This window comes from Orbicella faveolata, unplaced genomic scaffold (genome assembly GCF_042242905.1).
Source record: "Orbicella faveolata isolate gen_17 unplaced genomic scaffold, um_ofav_v1 contig_2, whole genome shotgun sequence".
NCBI classification, from domain to species: domain Eukaryota; kingdom Metazoa; phylum Cnidaria; class Anthozoa; order Scleractinia; family Merulinidae; genus Orbicella; species Orbicella faveolata.
In genome coordinates, this window is record NW_028301547.1 from 21,295,144 (window position 1) to 21,317,064 (window position 21,921).

Genomic DNA, 21,921 nt, shown 5'->3' on the forward strand with positions numbered 1-21,921 from the left:
GATTAAGTGAAGAGGATGATCAGAACACATTTAACAAATTTGTTGGGCGGTGCAATGTCTCTTGCAAATCAAAGATTTAGGTTTCACTTATAATATGGGCTGCCTATCTTTTCCAGGTTGACCATTGCTCTCATTCTATTTCCGGTGTCGTCAACTTTACTTTAATTAGTATAACTGCCTAGAAGCTCGCTAATCTGGCTATGGTGGTCAGCAGGGTGCTCAGGTGGCAAATTTACAGCGAAGGTGAACACAAATTGCATAGAAGACATATTAACAAATAGCAAACGAAACTACTCAGGCACATACAAAGAACGATTATGATTTGTGTGTACTTGATAATAATAATAATATTATTATTATTATTATTATTATTATTATTATTATAATGATTATTATTATATAATATTATTATAATGATTAGAAGGGGAATTTGTATTTAAATGTCCATACAACTATTGCCCTCCAGTGCTGGATGTAGTTCGGTTTTGCAACTTGATCCTGCCGGATTGCTTCGGTTGTATTTGCTTCTAAACTCTTCCAACTTTAAGTTTAAGACGGACGACTTTTTTGCGATCTTCTTGGCAAGGCCATCGTGACTCTGTAGTAAGTTGTACTTCCAGCACCGCACAAATTCAGGCATTCAGCCCACAACAGTGGCAGCACGAATCCTTTTCATTCTTCACCTTAACTCTTCTTATTCAATTTTAACTGGAGTTTGCAAACTAAGGGTAGGATGCAAAACCTCCAAGTCTTACACGACGACTCTTGCGCTCGACACCGCGGAAATACGTTTTTTAACGTCACAGTAACTGGTCAGTGGTCATCACCATCAGGCTGCGCTGTCCTTCGATCGAGCAGTCTCTGAGGTCGGTATTTTGCTTCGTTTTAAGGTCGAAAATATCCTTGATACTTCCCGTTATTGGTGAGTTTGATGTCCTTAAATGGGTTTTTAATACTCAAGCAATGTTCGTAAAGAATAGCGGTACAGGGGAGTCATTTTGTGTGGAGGAATGTGTAGTTTGCTGACTCGAGCCAGCTCGAGCGGACGAAGCGTGGATCGTGTTACTTCAGCCGCCCTGGCCTCAGAATTGTGAAAATCAACGATGGGTATCCAGCAAAGCAGAAAATTTGTCCTGTATGCAGCTTTTGCAAGGATTTTGAAGACTGGTTGGATTTAAAGTGTAATTTGCTCGAAATGGTTAAGGTACATGTAAGTCGGGACCGTTTTCTTCACACTCACTTTTCGCCGACATGTGGTGCTTGTTCATTGAGATTATATTTCGCAACGCGTCAAAGAAACTTTGATAAGAATTTGTCTTTAAAGACTGGCGTTTTGGCGTTTCTATCACCTGTCTGACTTTCTGCGCCTTTTGGAACGGGTGAAATAATTTTTTTGTACCTGCCGTTTGCTGTAAGAATAAAACATTTGTTCATTTCATTCACAAGATATTTCTCTATCATTAAAGATTTTTTAAGCCTGCATTTATATAATGGTGGCGTTTGCGAAGGGAGTAGAAATCGAAAATATTATGATTTGTTGGCCGCAGCCAACGCTGGAAATACTGAAAACATTTAAGACCACTCTATATCTTCGGTTCATTGACAATTTTTCCTTTTTTGAGGTCTTTTTTGTTTCCATCGATTAAATGTTGATAGTACATGGAAATTTTCAAGACCGTTTCCCTGTACATGTATGCACATGTAACTAAATATTTTAAAATGCCCAAACACCTGTATTTGTTTACACGAAACCGCTTCCACTTATGGGATGTTGTCAAGTTTCACTTCTTTTGATGCTGAAAAGACATTCAACATTTCAGAGAGGCAGTAATCAACTCGTCAATGAAACCCATTAGTTTATTTTGTTTACTCAGTCATTTGAAGCTTTTCGATTTCTATTTCCCTATCTTACATGTGCATTGTATCAACTTACATAAATAATTGACTGTTGTTGTTTTTCCTTTCATTTAATTTAATTCAGATGAGCTTTGCTCAATCACTACAAAATAATTTTTACATTGTAATCATACATGTACATATCACGTGCTTTGAATCAATATGAAATTAATTATGATCGCCTTAGTAATAGTATTGTATCATCCTCCCTTCTGTAAGATTCTTACTTAACTTGTAACCACTTTATTACAAGACATTATAGCACCTGATGGCAATAAATTATATATGTATAATATTATTATATGTTTTTTTTTTTTTTTCCTGTGATAAATTGGCTAACAAGTGGGTTTGTTTATGCCACTGTGTCTCTGAATTGGCTTACTGTTGTCTACAAACCATTGGTAATATATCTTGGCTACATCTAACTCAGATACTAGATACAAAAGCATGTATTAAAGAACAGATACATTTCTTACAAATTAATATTTATTGCATTTAGTTCATCACTTAAGTTCTACAACATTGCTTTTCTCCAGTGAGAAATTTTGTGCAAAGTCTGAAGTTGTAAGTTGCAAAAACAAGTTCCGTCAGTAGTTGCGAATCACTTAAAATCAGGCTTTGGTGCTGTAAACTGAATGGCAAAGCGAGGAAATTAGAAATTATCTCAAATACACAAGTGACAAAAGAGGTAAACTTGACTAAAATCTACAGACTCCTTTTTTTTTAGGTTTAGGGTTAAGGTTAGGCCTAAGGGACAAGGTGGGAGGTGCGGTGGCCTTGTGGTTAGTGCGCTCAGCAATGGATCGAGTGGTCCGTGTTCGAGCCCTGGTCAAGGACATTGTGTTGTGTTTTTGGGCACGACACTTTTACTCTCACGGTGCCTCTCTCCACAAAGGTGCACATATGGGTACTGGTGAATTTAATGCTGGGGGTAACCCTGTGATCGACTAGCATCCTATCCAGGGGGTAGTAGAAATACTCCTAGTTGGTTCATGCTACAGAAACTGAGATAAGCCTGGCCTGATGGGCCACTTGGCTCTATGCAGACTTTACCTTTTACTTAGGGACAAGGTACTGCATCAAGTGGGGGGAGGGACAGCAGAGTCAGAACCTCCCACTTCCCATACCTCTATCTCTTGACCCCCACCCTTGTTCATCCTGCTCTTGTCCCCTGTAAATTAAGAGACTCAAAACACATCCTAGTCATTTAGCTGCACAGTCCTTAGGCATTTCCTTTTCCTTTTTTCCTTCGTTTTCAGCCTTGCTACTCTTACCCACGTCTTTCAAGTGAATGACCTATGACATAGCCACTGTCAAAGGGTTTCATTTTGAGCCTCATTTTGAGCCCAAGGGTGAGTTTTTCTTTGCCTGTTGGCCTAGAAGTCTCTAAAGACACTAAATGAAAGTCAAGTAACATTTTCAGTTCTTGTTTTTGAAAGTATTTGAAGCCTTAATGAAGGACAAAAATTAGCATTTTGCATTTCTCCCCAGATTCCTACAACCTATTCTCCCGGGCTCCTGCCCCCTGCCTCTTCCCACCATCAACAGATGGCTGAATGTTCAGGAGAGGAGTTGCCATATGGAGAGCATTGGTCAGTGTTCTCTCAGCTGGTGTTTTTACAGCATTGATGTTGTGGAAATCATCCATGGACAGTATCTAAAAGGATTTTTGCTGAGCCAAAATAGAAAAAAATGTACAATAGAAGAAGTTTTCTATTGGGAAATCCAGATAATAGTAATATGTAAACAAATATTAATGTTACAAAGTTATAGAGTCTCAGGCTCTAAGGTAATGTGGTCAGAAATTATCTGGGTGGCCTTATAATCAGAAGATTGTTGTGTGAATAAAAGGGGGATAGCCTATTTATAACTAAAAATGAAATTCACTTATCGAGTTTTAACTGGAAGTTGTTATTACCCAGATTTTATGGTAATTTTATTGTTTAATATGCATGTATTTTTAATTACCCTTTTAACAGCTTTGTATTCCATGTCTTCTGCCATCTAAAGATAATCAGATGTCATGTACTTCTTGTGGTTTTTTTAATAGCTAGATAGTTTTTTTTTTCTAAACTCTAACAGCTATGCAACTAGTTTAAAATAATTTTCACACTTTAGAGGCGCTAAAAGCAAAATACAGAACTGCAACAATTCGAAATTATGACAAGAAACAAAGAAACAATAATAACCATGAAAATTTAAAATTTTATTTTCGCCAGCCTCAAGCTTCCTGAAGTACAGTATAATTAAAATTGAGTATTTTATGAGAAAACATACCTCGGTGAATTCTTCCTCGAGTTGAGGCCAGATTTTGAACCCTTTTGGGGATTCAGTCCTACACTTGTTACACCAACGTGTCCAAGATTTATACGAAGCACTGCTTCGATTTCGGCCAACTTGGTCTATAATTCGGTGATACCGAGTGAGGACAGGATGACCGTGATTACTTACGTGAGTGCCCCCAATCGAACAAGTGGACGAACACGAGCATGTCTTCCCGACGAATTTGATCGAAATGCCGTTGACATACCGATTCATACGGTTCAAGCCCATCAATTCAAGAAACTTGAGAGGTTGATGTCCTCAGAACACCGCTACAGCAACACAAAAGCTGCCTAGTCTTAGCCTTAGCGCACATTGTAACGTAAATTGCCACTGGCTCGCCGCTTGCGAGCATGAACTCTCACGAAACAACAACAATTTCACACCGTGTGCGAGTTCAGTTTGGCTTTGGCATAATATATAATATTAACTGAGAACTATCCAACAAATGAGCGGAGTTTAAAAGCTAAGTTTACAGTGTGCGCTCTAAGTTTTGTATCTTTTTGACTGTCAATAAGACTCGCTACTAAAATCATGTAAAAGTTGCAGGCATTTTGTAGTTTTGTTAAGGTGTACCGCTGACCAGCAAAATACTGTATCGCGCCCCCAAAAACGTATTTCCGCGGTGTCCTTGCGCTCTGTTTACATTTTACATGATCAGGAAGGGCGATCGGCCTGGATTCGAAACTGTATCTTAGCAACGCGCTGAGCATGCTCAACAAGAACTTGACACGACTCGTACAGAGCCTCTCTGTCATCTATCCGCTCAAAAAAACGATAAAAGAGGCTCTGCTCGCAGGGTCCCGATGCGAATGCAAGAATACTTAGAGAAAGCAAGTGGCGGTGTTCTTTTCGAAGACGAGGCTTACCGACTTCTGGTCTCGGACTCGGATAAGTATTATGGGAGAGAAGCACTGGAAACCTTCATGTAATCAATGCTAAATGAGGATCCAGTGGTGACTGATTTTTGCGGGATATAGGCCTTATCACGGTTTTCGAACGCGATGGCAAAAGGGACGGTAGGGCCCATTCTCGTCTTAATCCTTTGTCCTTTGCTCCTCCTTCTGCCTTCCTGAATTTCGAGAGTAAAAACTGCTTGTAAGCCGTTAAAGTGCTAGGAGATGGAGATAACATTTTCTGGGGTCACGCGCACGATTCAGACGATCCTCGCTATGGTTCCAAGAATTGATGATTCATATAAATTATTCATTTCAGTAGTCGCACAAGAAATGACGGGTGATCTAAATCATCGTCTCTTGAGTCATGTGATTTGCACGTTGCTGTGTTCATTACTTTCACTGAAAAAGTAAATTTGGCTTTCAAAGACTTTTCGATGGAAAATTCTACCAAGGAAGAGGAAGGTCATAGCTAACAATAGTTTACTGCAATATTTCAGCTTCGGCAGCTGTCAACACCGGCGTACCGTGTCAGTTTCGATTTTGTTTTCGCCCAAAGAACAGACTTCATGTAAACATGAATAACACTGCAGGTAAGAGACTTTGAAACAGCTTTTTCTGAGTTTCTAGATCGATTTGGAAACTTCAGATCAGTTCATAGTTGCAGTACTTGAGATAATACGCTCGGATAATAATAGACATTAGATATAATGTTGAATATCACATATTTTTAGCGTTTGTGTTCATTCTGTCAGATTGGAAGTCACAACGGGCGAAAGATATGCGAATTTTTCTCTTTTTGTGTTGTGATGCCTGTTGACTAGGGGCACCTAAATCCGTGGCAACTGGACGGCGCTATAATATAATTGATACTTGAAGGATATGATGTTGAAGTTTATTTTTACGTCACTCTCAGACATCTTTGGTTCCGGGTTCGCACGTTTTATACAGGAATAAAAGAATTATTTTTGGAAGCAATTACAGGCAATTACATGCAGTGTGAATTGGAAAGAGCAATCAAGTGAGTGTGTTTTACGACAGACAAAACGAATGAAGATATTTTCAAAGTTCATCCATCTGCATCAGCCTTGAACCCCAGCGAGGGGGGAGGGACAGGGGGTGGACTCCCATACTCCATATACGGGATGCTCATCGTACCTTTTAGGGGTTAAAAACGACGTCTTGGTGGCTCTTAGGGTGTTTAGCCTTGAAAGGTCCACAGTGGGAGATTTTGCGGTACCTTTTAGGGTAATGAGCTGAAAAATATGACAGGAGATAATGTGTTATATAAGAATTGGTACCTCTCAGGGGAGGAAAAAAATTTCAAACCACACCCACATAACAGGATCTTGGTACCTCTTGGGAGTTCTTTTTAAAATTTCCAACGAGCACCTCAGTCTGTTACACGTGGGAGTTCCCCCTCCCCCCCCTCCAGGCCTTGAACTTTGCAGAGCACCCATGGCTGGGGGTTGGAGGGGATGGCGTAAGTGTCCATATTTTAAAAGAGGTTAGATTGAACGTTGATTCACTTTCATTCATGCTCTATTTTTTTTAATTAAAAAAGCTACCAGATCAGCTTAAGTCAAAGGTAAACTAAGTAAAAAGTCTTCCATGCTCACTTTTTTTAGGCAACATACCAACGACAGAGATGTTCCCTGCTGGGGATGTTGCAATGAACGTGATAAAGCAGAGTCAGCATAACCCTGGCGGTGGAAACACCATAGCCATACCATGGCAACAGTATAGAAGAAATGTCTCGTCGCAAACTAGAGTTGTTTTTGGTTATGTCATTGTGCTTTGCTCAAGACGCACCGAGGAGATGTGGCTTTGTGATATGACATCTTCTTGTCCAGATCAAGTTATTGTGGTAAATAGACATAAATATTTTTTCTGCGATAGTACATTGTTGATAATTGAAAGCTATTCACTGGTAGTGCTGGGCTAGTTCCCTCTATGAGATGTGCCTGTTGGGAGTCATGGTATGTGGACTGGGTATTTATGTTGATGAATACAACTACCATGATTCCCTTCAGGCACATCTCATAGAGAGAATGGACCTTTTCAGCAGTATGGCGGCCATTTTGAATTCTGCAGTTTCAAATAGGTATTATGGGATGCTCAGTATGTATTTGCCTCCAAAGGATCCCATAATAGCTATTTGAGACAATTGAATTCAAAATAGTCGACGTATTGTCAAAGAGGTCCATTGGCATTCAGTTTTGTGGTGCCAGACACTTGTGTGATAAGCTTTTGGCTGTGCACCACAGGGCTCCTGACATCAATTTAGAGGACGTATAAAAGATCGATGCACACTTCCTTCTTGGCACCCTTTCCACATCTTAATTGTGTAGTCTTTTGGTGAGTCTAGAATCAAGAAATGCTCAGAAATTGCTTGAAGCTCAAAGAATATCGAGCATTACCTTGGTGTGTGACTGGATGACCCGAGAATTTCTTAATTCACTTGGCCGTCCCAGACCCTTTGATATTTCGGCTCCAGACTTCGCACCAGTCCTAGAAGGCATTTCAGGATTTCAGATAATTTTTCAATGCAGGGTGTCAATAAGGAATTCCAACAGGTCAATTCTCACTGTTCCCACCAACTCATTATAAATTTTCTATTAATTTGTTGGATCATGTAGTTGACCTTGATGGTTTTTTTACCTAAGACTCCTCACTTATCTAGAACACTAGATTTGCCAGCTTCAGGTATCATGCAGTTTCTCCCCACTAACCCCATTCAGAGCCTCCTGCCAGTTTTCAGACACATTTTATGAGCATTAAAGGAGACAGTTGATGTCCTTTTCCTATCTTGTCCTGATGCAGACTCACTTTTGCACTTCTTTTCTTATAACAGAATAATGGAGTATACAGGATGATTTTGTATGTATATCCTCACAGAGGCATTGTCATTGGTAACTCTTCAGTAGACAGCATGGGGAACCAGCTTCCATCGCATGCTCGTTTATTCACACTCCTGATCCCTGTCAACATTCCTATGATTTACAATGCAACACTTCAGCTTGTCAAGGAGCTAGAGGATCATACTGTTGTGTGTGACGAAATTATCTTCAGCATAAAAACTAATCTCACGGGAGTAGGCTTTTCTCGATATTACCACAATGGGAATGTACTTGAAATCGAGTATCCTCTTCCTAAAATAAGACTTGCAGGTCAGTGGTAATATAATTTTAGCATTACCTACCTATTTCTCTCCATGCCTTGAAAGGTGCAAAAGGCTTTGACTCTCTCCTTGTACTTGGAGTTGATGTTACAGCTTTGACAGCACCCATCCCACTGCCCTCCGACGGCATGCCTGTTCTCCCCCATAACATTTTGGGTCTGCTTGGTTTTAACAGGTCGACCTTAGCATCACCATCATCATGATACCAGTTTTCTGATGCCTTTGGGCCTTTGGAAAGCAATTGTGCATTTCCTTTGGTTGTGTTTTACAAGCTCTCAAATTGTTAAGAAAGGCTTAAACAAATTCTCTATGAGCCTTTGTCTTCTTAGTCAATCGGGCTCAAGACAAAAACTAACAGCAATTTACCTGACAAGACTTTCCCGCCCTTACCAATGGCTGCATAGTTTCCTGCGCTGGCCATCTACGGTGGTACGATTCACTGATGAATTCCCATGCACTTTGCACGGGGATATGATACCTCAAAATATGATTCGTTAACAGCGCTATTTGTGGGCGTGGCAATCGGCTCCATGATTGCAAAGTGGAATCTCTTCATACGGACACCTAGCCTGAAAAACGCGGAGAGTTCATTTCATAACGGAGAGTTCATTCCATTCCAGAGAAACTAGAATCCATATAATCTTCATCTCTATAGCATGGTTACCTCAATAACAGGGCCACGCAGCTCTACCCCGTCAGTGTCCGTATTAAAGAGGTTCGACTGCACTTACTATAGTGTCAGTTATTCAAAGTTATAATTAAGTCTGGTCTGGTTAAGTTTCGTTTCATTTCGTTTCTTTTTTCTTTTTTGTTGTTGTTGTTGTTGTTGTTGCTGTTGTTGTTTTCTTCACATAAGCAAAGATAAAAAAAAAATTGAAATGAATTTTAAAAAATTGAAAGAAACTAGATTTTTTTCTTCTCAGATATTTTTTAATTTACATTGTTTCCAACTTTGGTAAACAGGAGTGATGCAGAATCCCTTTACTTGGAGTACGATTATGCACTTCGAGGATCTGGCAGACAATGGTGAGCTCAGTGTCAAATCTAGCATTCAAGACTACTGCAGGCCAGCTAAAAACATCAAACTACATGATGACTACATCATTTCCATGCCCGCTCATCCCCATCCTCTGGGTATTTGTCTTTTTTGAAAAAAAATATTTGCACTTGCTCAAAGGTGGGACTCGCTTAATAATAATAATGACAAAGGAATCCACTCAGCGTAGCTTCAAGAAGACTGCAAATTCCCAACCCACAACAAAAGCTGCTCAAAAAATAAATATATTTTAATTTTAGCGCATTTCACTTGATGTCCATATTTCTTTGATAAATTATAGCACAGGCTTGAAATCGTTAAGAGCACCTCAGAATCTGATATTGTTAAACACGTTAATTGAATGATGACAGCAGGTTTCTAATTTTGGTCTCTTTGTTTTTCTCTTGTGTGTTTTTCTGCCTTTTGCCAACTGACGGAATCAAGGCTGTTGCCTAAGAAATTTTTTAAGGAGCCCTTTGGGCTCCTTCCACCAAAAGTTGGGAGCCCAAGCCACCTTTTTAGGAGCCCAGATAAAATTCTCCGTGGTCAATCCGGGGGGGGGGGGGGGGGTTGGTGAGTTTGAGGAAGATGGGGGGGTTAATTGTGGAAATTTTGGGGAGGGGTCCTGGGGCAGAGATTTTTCGTGAGACACTGATATGGTCTAATATCAATCAAATTTTATAAATAAAGCATTCAGCAAAGTGATCAGGTCATGACTGAGAAAGAATACTATTTATGGTCAGACTCAATAATTGGTGTATCCATGCAAGTGCTGCAGCTTTTTTTATAAAAATTTATATTGCTGCTTTTGTTTTTGAGTTTTGCAAGTCTATTTTAAAAAGACGAAATATGTTGTACAAATCATGAAATGCAAGCTGCAAATGAAAACAAATAAAAATGAAAGAGGCATTGGAGGGGGGGGGGGGTTGAATTTGGCCTCACTGAAATGTGCGTTCCTTCCCCGGGCTTGGGACATTAGTATAAACTAAAGGTGATTTTGAGGCAGCATTACAGCAATATTGGGCACTTCTTTGGAGAAAATAAATTCTTGTATATTGGGCGGTGTCGTGACAATTCATTTGATAATTTAAAATATAGAACCCTAGTATGCAAAGAGAATTGCAATGTGTTCTTTTTGCTGGCTAGTTACTCGAATTATCCTTTCAAAACCTAAAGAAATTCATTCAGTACATCTAAGTGAAGTTTTCTTAAGTATCGGACAAATATTTAGACACATTTATCTTTTTTCAACTGTAAATATAATGTCAGCAGGATCATCACTCCAATTCCAAAAATATTAGGTATCAAAGTAGTTATTTTGCAACTCGGAATCAGCAAGGCATCAACAGAGACACAATTCATTGGCATACATGATGTACATGTATTCAACACTGAGCTTGCAATGCATTATAGGGCGATTTTCAAAGATGGCTGTTTTCGGCTGTTTTGTGAGCGGAGAGAGACTTTGTTGCCGTGTTTTTGACCAGATTTCTCACGATAAAAGCAAAACAGGACCAGAGTTGCCGTTGTTTTCTGTTTAATTTATTGTGTGAATGATTCTTTGACCGATTTCATGAGAAGATTGAAGTCAGTGGATAGATTACATGGGAATGAAAACTTCATGTTTAGGCGCCCACTCGGGCTCCTCGAACAAAACTTTAGTCGCCCGCACTCGTAACTTAGGCGCCTCAGGCGACCGGGCGCCCGTTAGGCAGCAGCCTTGGGAATGCTTGGAACCCTTATGTATTCCTTTCAGTACGTGTTATATTTTGGAAATCGTTAGCGCATGGGTCCCTATATGTTTTGTTCCGAGGAAGGGTTGTAATTAGCATTTTATGGTAAAGGACAGAAAGTGATTCCTGACATAAATTCTCTGTCACTCATGCAGGGCAATTTTCACTTTATCGACGGCATAGAAAGCTACTGGAAAGGTGGGCCAAAACAAGGCCGCAGTATCAAGATCTAGTCGCCATGATACTGCTCGAGGTAAGCGTACCGATTTGCAAGTAAATCATGAAAAACTATTAAGCAGCTGCCATAACTATATTTTAAGGGGCAATAAATATTTTCCCTTGTGTTAGTCGCGTTGCTCTTATGGTTAGCAATCTGGTCCGAGTACAGGCCAGATTGAGAGGAGTTGATGTTGGGGAGTTTAACAAAACGACAACGTCTGCGCTGAACTGAAGGTTTATTGAACAGAACAATGCTTTCGGGAGAGGGGTAACTATAGAATAAAGGAAACACTAAAGAAAGCTCTTTTGAACTTCTCTTTGTAGGAAGGTGTAGCTTGTTTAATCCAACACAGACTGGAGGAGGCGGTCAACCTTGCTAAAAGAGCCTGCCGCTTGTCTTCGTACTACAGCTGTGTGAATGACCGTGTCATCCGGGGCTACGCATCTGCTGTGTATGCTGCCGCTGACAGATTTGCTGGCAATCAAGATGGTGCCGAAGAGCACATCGTGGAGGCTTTGGAGGTGAGATTTGGTTGTATGAGCCTAGCAATAAGTGTACAATGTTTTACAACCGTGCTCAATGTTTGGAATTGTGGTCAAACACGTCTTTTGTGTTCGATATATTACTTCACAATAGGCCACTTTCGATATATTAAAATTCAACTTGATAGTAAGGTCAGAGGACACAAACAAAAGAAGTGAATAAACATAGTCATTCAATTTCCTTTGTTAGTGTCCTCTAAGTCTCACTGCCAAGCTGAATTTTAATATACAGTATCGAAAACGGTCTATTCACTTCATATCTTTATCTTGGTGTTCAGTTACACTCGTGTATGAAAGAACGCATTCACTCATAATTTAGCGCTGTTTTCACCAAAGATGTAGTGTTATTTCGAGTCATTTAAATGTCTAATCCCCCGTAGATATTTGAACCAATGGAACCGTCTACATACACTTCAATCGCGCTCTACAACATCGGGGCTATAATCATGGAAAGGTCTGCCAGTGTGGGTGTAAGTGCAGTTGAAGAACGGGAAGCAGTGTGTTTCCTCGAGAAAGCAGCACAACACTGGAGCCATCAACAACTAAACACAACAGCTCGCGTGCTTCCTCGAATATATAACAGATTGATCTCCCTTTATCTCAAGTCCTCACCAAACTGCGCACCCGACCTGAACCTCGCGGTATCCCAAGACAACTTAACCCGTGCTGGTGCCATCATCACTCGATATCACAGCCTGTTCTCTCACTGTTCGAATTGGATGGACAGTACCTTTTACCTTGGCAAGACAGACCACTGCATCAGGTCAAGGGATATCGACGGTGGTAAGTCGCAGTTATCAGTTAGTCATCAGTATGTTAGAAATCTCTCAGTCGTAAAGTGAAGAGGTACCGAGACTCTGCATCTCTGAGGCATTTATTACACGGACTTCTCCGTCTTACTTGTACAGCTGCTTCTATTTCTACTTCTGTTCCCTCTACTAGAGTAGATCAGAGTACTACTACTTGACTAGCGAGTGCACACGCACTTAAATAACATATAGGTAGCTATGTTTGGGCCACACGGGACGAACTGACCTTGGAGGATTAAACACTCTTTAAGAATAAACACCCAAACACTTTCACGGGACTTTCACAAGCGAACTACAAAGCTCTTAAAACAACCAAAAGAAGCTTAAGTTTAGTGAACTAGAAACCCAAACAGGATCTTCTTGGGAGTTTCAGAACCAAGGCCAGTAGAGGAATCTAATCATGACCATCGATAAGGTACTGTTTGGAGCTCAAGTACTCTTGATAAACTAAGATAAACAACTCATAAACAAATCATAACACTCTGTGAGTGGCCAGTCGGGCGCTGCAATCTCAAGACTAACGTGGTAACTAGAAAATGTTAAACAATCGGTGATCACGTACAAAAATACTGAATTCTATATGTGTTTAAACTTTATGACAAGTAATTATCTTGGTTATCCTTATCAACACAATACCTCATTCACTTTAGATCAATTAAGCTGATATTTCTGAACTGATTTCTCGTTTAGTAAGGTGACCAATACTGACCGACCGACCGATCGATTGTCAAACTGAATCACAAACTCACTCGCTCACTGACTGACCGATTGACTGGTTGCTGACTAACACACTAACTCATCAATTGATTGCCAGTAGTTTATTGTGAGATTATGCAATATTATTACATAATCTCATACAGTCACCGGTCATGTTGAAGTCTTGAGAATTTTATGGAACCCGAGAATCTCTCCCCCAATGAGAACTAATAGTTAATGAAGATCGTGGAAACTCGAGACGAAATCGGATTGCTGCATTTACAAAGCAGCAGACAAGAGGATATTTGAAATGTTAACACATGGACATTCACTATAATATTTTTTGCAGGTCTCACGGCTGCCCAACGAGCTCTGGGTGTCTCCATGCGGTCAAAATTAGTAAGAGAGACAACAGGAGCAATTCAGCGAATAAATCTACTAAGGGAACTTGATGACCTCAGACAACGACCACCAGAAGTGCCTGACGACCTGTAGATAAAATTCACCCTTATGATGGGGGTAAAATACACTCCGCAAATATTGAAAGGAGGATTAAATAGTCTTTTTTAAAAAACGATTTTTATTTAAATTCTGCGAAGTATGACACTTCATTCATAGTAATCGCGACACCAGTCAACTAGATGGAGAAGTTTATAGCGCGCCACAAAGAACGTGATTGACAAGTAACTCGACAATGGAGAGCTTTAGTCAAGCCTCGACGGCAACGGCAACAGAAAAGTAGTGGCGATGCGCGAGCGTAATAAATATTGTTTAAATTCTTTAGCCTTCCTATGCAATGTGAATTCGTCACATTCCGTGTATTTCAGTAAAGAACTTGAACCACAGTATCCGCGAAAGTGAGCCGCGACATTTGTGAAACTGACCGTTTTTCATCTGGACTGAGACCAATAGATGCTCCCAAGATTTGTAGCAGATTGTCACCAGATTCCTAAGCAAAATATAAAGAATGTTTTTAGTCTACATTGACCTTGGCATTGCCGTCGTGATAGCTAGGGGTCGCTAATGTTCGGTAGTCGACCTTCTATAGACATTTCTTTTTCCATTTTCCATTGTTTTGAAACTAATTGCTTCCCTTCTAATGAATAAATAGAATGGAGAAGGAGGCGTGGCCGAGTGGTTTAGGACACTGGATTTGAAATCTGGAGGTACCTTATTCAAATCGTTCTCCCTACGGCTGTCTGGATTTGATCTCGCTAGTCCCGAGTTCAACTCCTCGACCGTGTAGTGAAAATTTCCAACTGCTCAGCCTCCCACCAGTTGGGATTCCTAATAGGTTAGTTCTATTTGCACTATTTGTTTACTTATTTACAGTGTCCACAATTTGTACAATGTTACTGAAAAAAAACCCAACAACGGGAAGCACAGTCAATTGCGAAATAATGACAACAGAAAAGGCTATAGTCTGTTTTGCAAGAAATGCAAATATTGTTTATTTTTTATTTATTTTATTTTAGGGTATTAATATATTAGATTGGATCACTCGATAATACTAATTTTAAAGTAATATATTTATTTCAAATGTATTAAAAAAAGTTCGGAAGGGGAAAAATATTTTTAATAAACAAGCCCATATTCTAGAGTACCATTGGTGTGACCCTGATTTTCCTGCACTATCATAATTAAATAATTAAATAATTATCTCATTGTTCAAACACGTGCAGTTTTGTTTTCTCGTTCCAACTTACCGTGTTTTCATCGCCAGGAAAAGAACTACATGCTTTTTGGGTTCCAAAAGACGCATCGCAGTTGGCATGAAGGCATCAGTCAACGAATCGTCGTAAATTACCAGATTATAATTGCTATCAGTAATTCGAAAAAGAAACAAAATATCATGTTAAATTTAATACATGTACAAGGTTACAGCGGAGCTCCGGCGGCCCGAGCGGAGCCCCATAAAAAAGGAAACACATGAATAAATTTTCCCATGGTTATCATGGCTAACGGTATTGCTCGTGGGCGCGTACGCACGACGGCGGCGGCGGCGACGGAGTAGCGCAAGATGGCGGCCATACTCCATGTAAGAGGTTTGTAGCGTTTGTAGCGTCCTTTGATACTTGACATCCCTCTTATAGTTAATTGACACCTTTCAAAACAAGGTATCTGTTCACCAGTAGCACGTGACCGTATAGCGAGCTCAAGTTTAGATCTCATCGAGGTCACGTGTTTTTTTAAGTTCACCGGTGACCAGGTGCTGCTTTTCCGTTGGATCACGGGTTCATGTCACGTTAACTTGTTGTAAACAGGACCGGGTTGTTCGGAAGCCAGTTAATGCTAACCCAGGATCAAAAGCTAACCGAATTATAAATTTTCATGTATACAAATGTTTTTTCACTGTTTTTGTTTTTTGTATTTTGCCATCATTTAAACACAAAACGGAGCGCCAAAAAATTTACAGAAAACCACACCACAAAGTTACAAAACTTGAATCAAAATTCTCGCTAATCCTGGGTAAGCTTAATCGAGATTTGAACAACTTGACCTAGACGCTCCGCTTTTAGGCTTGGCTAAATCTACATATTACGCTTACAATTGCAATTTACCTGTGACTATCATTATACCTAGATAGTGATTGATTCAGTTTATTTTAGGATAACAATAATCATAATAATTAACATTTTTGAGGTGAGTAAAAAATGACGTAATAATTTTCAGCGCTGAGAGAGAGTTTATTGGCACAAAGGCAATTATATACTTTTCGTAGTTCTTTGGTAACAAATGTTTCAAGTTTTAAACTCTTGTTGACATAGAAAAGATTAGAGCTATTGGTAAACAAATGGATATCAGGTTCAAACAGAAGAATTATTAAAATCATTAAAATAAAGTGGAAAAAGAAAAGGTCCAAGTACCGATCCTTGTTTAACATGTTAAGAAATTTGTTTATTGAGTCTGACGTAATATTGCCAATAGATACAAATTGTTTTCGCTCTTTAAGGTTATTCCTCAGTATTGCATTGCGCATCCCTACTGCGCATCATTTCACGCGTGATTAGCGCGCGCGTATTAAAAAATGGCGGCTTTTTCTTTACAGCTGGACCCCGCCATAGAGGTAAATCGTCATTTTCTCGCAAACGAGTATGATGACCTATCATTTTTTTCTGTTGTTTTGAATTGAGTAATAAATTTCTCTGTGTAAAATAAATATGGACCAATTCTCAGGGTAGAACAAAAAACAATCGTCGGAAACGTGAATTTAGCAAGCTATCGTGACTACAATCATGGTGCTATTATAAGGATTTATATGGGTATTAACAAGGCGCTGTTGCTCCTAAACGAACATGGGGACCCCTCATTTTTATTTCAAAATTTAAGTTCCTATAACATAAACAATCAATAGACAAAGTTTCACAAAAATCTCAGGGCAGGTTCTATTTCAGTGGAATGACCTTAAGGCAGGAGCAGGACCAGTCAAATGTAGGACTTACAACGGAAGATTTTGTTTCGGGGCAGATACAATACTTTAAACTAAGGATTAATCATATCGGGATTTGCATGTACTGTGACATGTTAAAGGTTGAATGTTTATCGTGGTCGATGCATTTAGCTACAACTAGCTAGTTTTCAGGCATGCCAGCTAAACTGAAAGAAACAAATATTGCAAATAAACATAACAGGCTTAACAATTTCAACTGCTGAGTAGGACGTCTTGTATAATTTAGAAGGGGACTACGAAATATTAATATGCATGTTCATTAAATACACAAGTCGAATACTTTTTCAATGCTTTATTTCCCTGTCTTTGTAATATATCTCCTATAACAGCTACGCATGTCTAAATGTTGCAGTCATGAGACATGATCGTGGGACGACTGAGGTTGCCTGGTAAATGGTCTACCACTGGGCTTAAGGCTCTTCGGGCAATCGGACATTATGGCGGACTTGGTAGCTTGATCAGGCCTGCAAAAGAAAGCAGTGTTTTCGTAAACTTAGTTTCCATTTTTATGCCCCGAATAATCTGTCTGATAACTCAGGATCCCATTTTAAGTTAATGTTCCTGCCGTGGAGCTGAATATTAAAAAATAATTATACCACGCAATTAATAATTTAATGAATAGGCCATTCTGATTGATTGTGGACGGACAAACTTAAAAAAATTTTGTTAAAATGTTATAAGACAATTTCAAATAACTATTACGCAACTCAATTGTCAGAAACAAAACTTTGCCGGGAACTCAAGAAAACGATTGTTAACGTTTGACAATGTCGCTTTGCGATTAAAAGATGTAGTAATATGTTCCTCCCATAAGTTAATGAGTAAAGCATTCTGACAGAGTGTAAACGGAAAAATTTAAAAACAAGGCGCTTAACAATCTCCACGGTCAACATGAAAACCTTCCTGGAAACTCAAGAAAACAAATGTTACTGTTTAACGCTGTTCGCATGCGGATTTCTTTAAGATGGCATGATACAGCTATTTGGGGCGCGTGAGTAGAACATTAAAATAGTTATGAGGCAAACTAGACTTACAAAGACAGGCTTAAAAGAAGGACAAGGACTTACACGACTTGGACGAGGAGGACGAGGACTAACACCACTTGGACGAGGAGGACGAGGACTTACACCACTTGGACGAGGACGGCGTGGATCACTTTCCTCGTCAGCTTCCTTGCCCGGCTTTGTTGGTAGTATTGATGGTTTATATTTCTCGTGGCAGGCTTCTACACAGTTTTTCTGCGGAGAAAGCACAATAATAATGTAGCCCTCCGGCATTGTTCTCATGAACTTAGTTTCCATCTTGATGCCCGGATGAATCAGTCTGTCTGATAATCGGAAATCCAGTTTGTAAGTGACTGATTTAAATTTGAGAACATCGCCATACTGCCTACATTGATAAGTTAATTGGTATTCTGATAGAGCAAAATTTAGAAACATTGGTGAACATTGCCAAAGACAATAAGTTCATCTCATAACAGTAAAACCTTCCTAAAAACTAAAAAAGAACAGTTGTTTGTCTACGTAATTATCTTGAGGATTTATTTTACTTTACAACATGTAACAAGTTAATTGTTCCGGGGGGAATCCCATGGAAAAAAGTCGGGAATGTCATGGGAAAATGTGAGTTACACATGCAACAGGAGACCAATCGGGGCGCGGCTCGACCCCTAAAAGATACCATTTTTAAACGAATATGCCAGCGTTTTTTATCATGCCTTTGATCGAGAGAAAACCTAAATGATGACTCGATAGCTAAAAATAGTGCTGTTTCTTCCTGAAACCACTAGCGAGGCAAAAACTCCGTGATATAAACCCCCTAAGTGAGATCACGAGCATCTAAGTGACGTCACGCCCATGTGACCTTTTCACATGGGCGTCTCTCCCAATCGGGCAATTTGGGGCGAGTGAGTGAGAATACTAAATAGTTATGAAACAAACTAGTCTTACGAAGAAAGGCTCATGTGAAGGACGAGGACTTACACCACTTGGACGAGGAGGACGAGGGCTCACACCACTTGGACGAGGAGGTCGAGGACTTACACCGCTTGGACGAGGACGACGTGGATCGTTTTCCTCGTCAGCTAGCTCGCCCGGCCTTGTTGGTCGCTTTGATGGCTTATGCTCCTCGAGGCATTTTTTGATACACTTTTCCTGCAAAAGCAGGCATAATAATAATGCAACCCTGACTATTCTAATGAGTTTAGTTTCCATCTTGATACATGCCACGGACGAATAGGCCAATTCCGATATATTAAAATTCTAACTTGGCTCTGACGCTTAGGGGAATAAAACAAAAGAAATCGCATCGAGGATGAGGGGTGAATAATTAATTTCTTTCGTTTTTTTTCCCCTAAGCCTCGGAGCCAAGTTAGAATTTTGATATATCGGAATTGGCCTATCTGCCTGTTAGCTGAGGCTCCCGAGGAACTGAATCTAACAAAATTACCAAACTCCATCGTCTGACAGATTATATAAACGGTTGAACTTAGAAATTAAAAAAATTAAAATTGGGACATTTCAAAGACTGAAGGCTCTTCTAAAAGACTATTAACAATCGATAAACTCAATTGAGGCCATCAAAATATTCCTGGAATCTCAAGAAAACAGCTTTCTGCATCACATTCAGTCTGTTGTCAATAAAATTTTATCTGGATCTGGGACGAACATAAAGCAAACTAATCAAGAACTTACCAGGAGTGGGTTAGGCGTTTTATGGTGTGGATCATTTTGTTTGTCCGCTATCTCGGCGAAGACGACGGTAGCTCCAAGAAGCAGGAACAGTATTAGAGAGTTCATCTTGAGAACTGTCTTTGCTGATCAGCAAAGCAATGTGAGTACTCGGCTCATGCCCGCCCTTTTATAAGACTGTGAGAGCGGGATTGCATATGAACTGACAAAAGCAAGAACAAAGAAGTCTTTGTTAAGGCATTGTTCGTTTTGTACGTCAGGTGTAGAAGATAAACAGGTTTCTCAGCTGATATCAATAGTGAGGGTGTATTTACTTACTGTACGCACGTTTTCTCGCGTTGCTGAACTTAAGTTAACTTTTCTGTTCAAAAGGACTCGTATTTGACAATTTCGTGGAGTATTTCCAGATTTTCCAATGTTTTTATGAAGAACGAAGTCATATGTCACGTTTCTCGCCTTGGTCACGTGTTGTAGATGTAGAGAGCTCAGAACAAATGCGTTGTCAAAATTCAAAGACCAGCTGGCTATAGTGTACTGGGTTATGTGAACAGTTTTTGTTTATTTTATGCACTATTTGTTTTGTTGACCTCAAACGTAGACTACCATGATGAAATTGTTTAACATCCCGTGGGCCACTACAAACAAAGGTATCTTTACAAAACGGTATATCTTGTTTGTGTACGTGGAGGGAAACACAAGTATCCTTTGTTATTTGCCAGCTGGGAGGTCCGTATAATGAAAAACATCACTTTGACTGAGGTCTTGAAAATATTTCCCGAGGCCACCGGCCGAGGGCAGCATTTTCAAGTCCAAGGTCACAGTTTTCCGCTACACGAACCGACCCTATATAAGCCGGTAAATGGCTTATTTATTTTTTCAAATCACTTTTATTATTGTTGAACATTTCCACGCACACATCGCGAGCGCTTTACGTACTGTGACCGTGGGCAGAGATAGGAAAATCCGGACCGCCCTAAGGACCAATAAGATTGCAGGATTTGTTACCTTGCCCTCAGGGAAAAAAATAAAAAACAAACAAACGTATTCACAATAGTATTTGAACAAAGCTCATGAAAATAGATACCTGATATTATTCACATAGATTGTTGACAGAGATCGGATTATATTCTGGGCCGGAAGCTCTAACTCTCAAAGCTCATCACTGATACGTAGTCAAACAAAATTTTGGGCATAAAGTGTAATGGCCTCCTGTTGAAATATATTTTTTGTATGAAAAATTATTGTTTTGATCATCAATCAGAAAAATGGATTTTGACCTTGTCCCATGAGTCGGGGATATGCGGAGAACTAGTATGAACTTTGCTCATTTGGCTAGCCTTCAATGTATAGAATTGGCGGCCCGACCCGTTCCGAAAGCACTCGACATCTTTAAGTTCAAATGAGATGAGCGTATAAGGCATGATTCTTTCCAAAGTTTTTTTCTTCACTTCATTGTGTTGTTTGCGAGGAGCGAATTCTGTCACAATTCTCATTCTCAGTTTCCACACTCTCCGCTAGGAACGGCTGTCTCTATAAGCCTCCATTTGTCGGCCAACAATAACAGCCTACTTTAATTTATTGACTAGCTAGGCTTCTTTACGGAAGCTCATTTAAAAAAAAACAAATGCCAGGGGAGCGGGAATAAGTGGGCTTATTAAATATTGTAATATTATGCTGAAGATAATTTCGTCGTGCACAACAGCATGATACTCTATCTCCATAACAGGCTGTAGTGTTGCTTTGTAAATCTTATGAACGTTGACAGGGACCGCGGGAGGGGGGGGGGGGGGGGAGGGTGAATAAACGAACATGCGATGGAAGTTCCCCATGGCCATACTGTCTAGTGACGTGAGAAGTTACATGTAACAATGACAAAGCCTCTGTGAGAATATACATGCAAATTCATTCTGTATTCTCCATTGCTCTGTTATAAGCACAGCAGAAAAGTAATTTCTGTCTTCGTCATCCTCTGAGCTAAATTTCGTAGCCTGGATATTTAAAAGGACATCAGCTGTTGACATTGAACGGGCATATAACGTGCCTGAAAACTAACACTGGGATCTCAATGGCGAGAAACTGCATAATAAGAGGACCAAACTCATCCTGGTCTTATTCACTCCAATATAAATAAACCAGAAATGTTTTTATACTTATATTATATTTTAATTTTAACAGTGTCCCCGATTAGTAAGCTTAAGGCTAGCTAGAAGACTAGACACGCAAATAAAGTTAATATTATTATTATTATTATTATTATTATTATTATTATTATTATTACATACATTTATTTTTCAAAGTGAAGTATTCGTCTTAGCTTCATGGTTTGTTGTTAAGCCAGTAGTTTGAACACACATATGGTTCATGTGTTATCTCATGAGAACTAGTAATATATAGATTTCAGTAGCCAAGCCTCAAATCGGGGCTCCTGGGTCGGGTTGTTCAAAGCCCG

At 39.6% G+C, this 21,921-nt stretch overlaps 3 protein-coding genes across 5 annotated transcripts in view; 2 read left to right on the forward strand and 1 right to left on the reverse strand.

The window, feature by feature from the left end:
- Positions 1-21,921, forward strand: part of LOC110065975 (winged helix repair factor 1-like) — a 162,502-nt gene that overhangs the window by 13,594 nt on the left and 126,987 nt on the right. The window lies entirely within an intron of this gene.
- LOC110065965 (uncharacterized) lies at positions 58-15,004 on the forward strand. 3 transcript variants are annotated; one of them, XM_089290242.1, is made up of 9 exons: positions 58-243; positions 5,615-5,707; positions 6,743-6,981; positions 7,969-8,284; positions 9,259-9,321; positions 11,220-11,317; positions 11,608-11,805; positions 12,207-12,609; positions 13,681-15,004. In XM_089290242.1, the coding sequence occupies exons 1-9, from the start codon at positions 201-203 to the stop codon at positions 13,824-13,826; spliced, it is 1,599 nt and encodes a 532-aa protein (XP_089146368.1). In that variant the 5' UTR covers positions 58-200; the 3' UTR covers positions 13,827-15,004. The 3 variants fall into 3 exon arrangements, with proteins under 3 accessions (XP_089146368.1, XP_089146370.1, XP_089146369.1); XM_089290244.1 differs by lacking the exon at positions 58-243 and adding an exon at positions 4,870-5,524; XM_089290243.1 differs by lacking the exon at positions 58-243 and adding an exon at positions 4,870-5,237.
- Positions 17,060-19,631, reverse strand: LOC110065968 (uncharacterized). The gene is made up of 4 exons (XM_089290251.1): positions 19,476-19,631; positions 18,765-18,935; positions 17,850-18,020; positions 17,060-17,246 (listed from the first exon to the last, which is right to left on the reverse strand). Exons 1-4 carry the CDS (start codon positions 19,578-19,580, stop codon positions 17,241-17,243), a joined length of 453 nt encoding a protein of 150 aa, XP_089146377.1. The 5' UTR covers positions 19,581-19,631; the 3' UTR covers positions 17,060-17,240.

What these genes read in the sequence shown, in the direction of transcription:
- LOC110065968 (XM_089290251.1), bottom strand. Translation starts at nt 19,580, where the DNA reads ATGAACTCTCTAATACTGTTCCTGCTTCTTGGAGCTACCGTCGTCTTC. An exon ending in AAACGCCTAACCCACTCCTG is followed by an intron (nt 18,936 to 19,475) that starts GTAAGTTCTTGA and finishes CTGCTTTTGCAG; the next exon opens with GAAAAGTGTATCAAAAAATG. An exon ending in GTCCTCCTCGTCCAAGTGGT is followed by an intron (nt 18,021 to 18,764) that starts GTAAGTCCTCGT and finishes CTTTCTCCGCAG; the next exon opens with AAAAACTGTGTAGAAGCCTG.
- LOC110065965 (XM_089290242.1), top strand. Translation starts at nt 201, where the DNA reads ATGGTGGTCAGCAGGGTGCTCAGGTGGCAAATTTACAGCGAAG. An exon ending in AAACATGAATAACACTGCAG is followed by an intron (nt 5,708 to 6,742) that starts GTAAGAGACTTT and finishes CACTTTTTTTAG; the next exon opens with GCAACATACCAACGACAGAG. An exon ending in TCGCCATGATACTGCTCGAG is followed by an intron (nt 11,318 to 11,607) that starts GTAAGCGTACCG and finishes TTCTCTTTGTAG; the next exon opens with GAAGGTGTAGCTTGTTTAAT.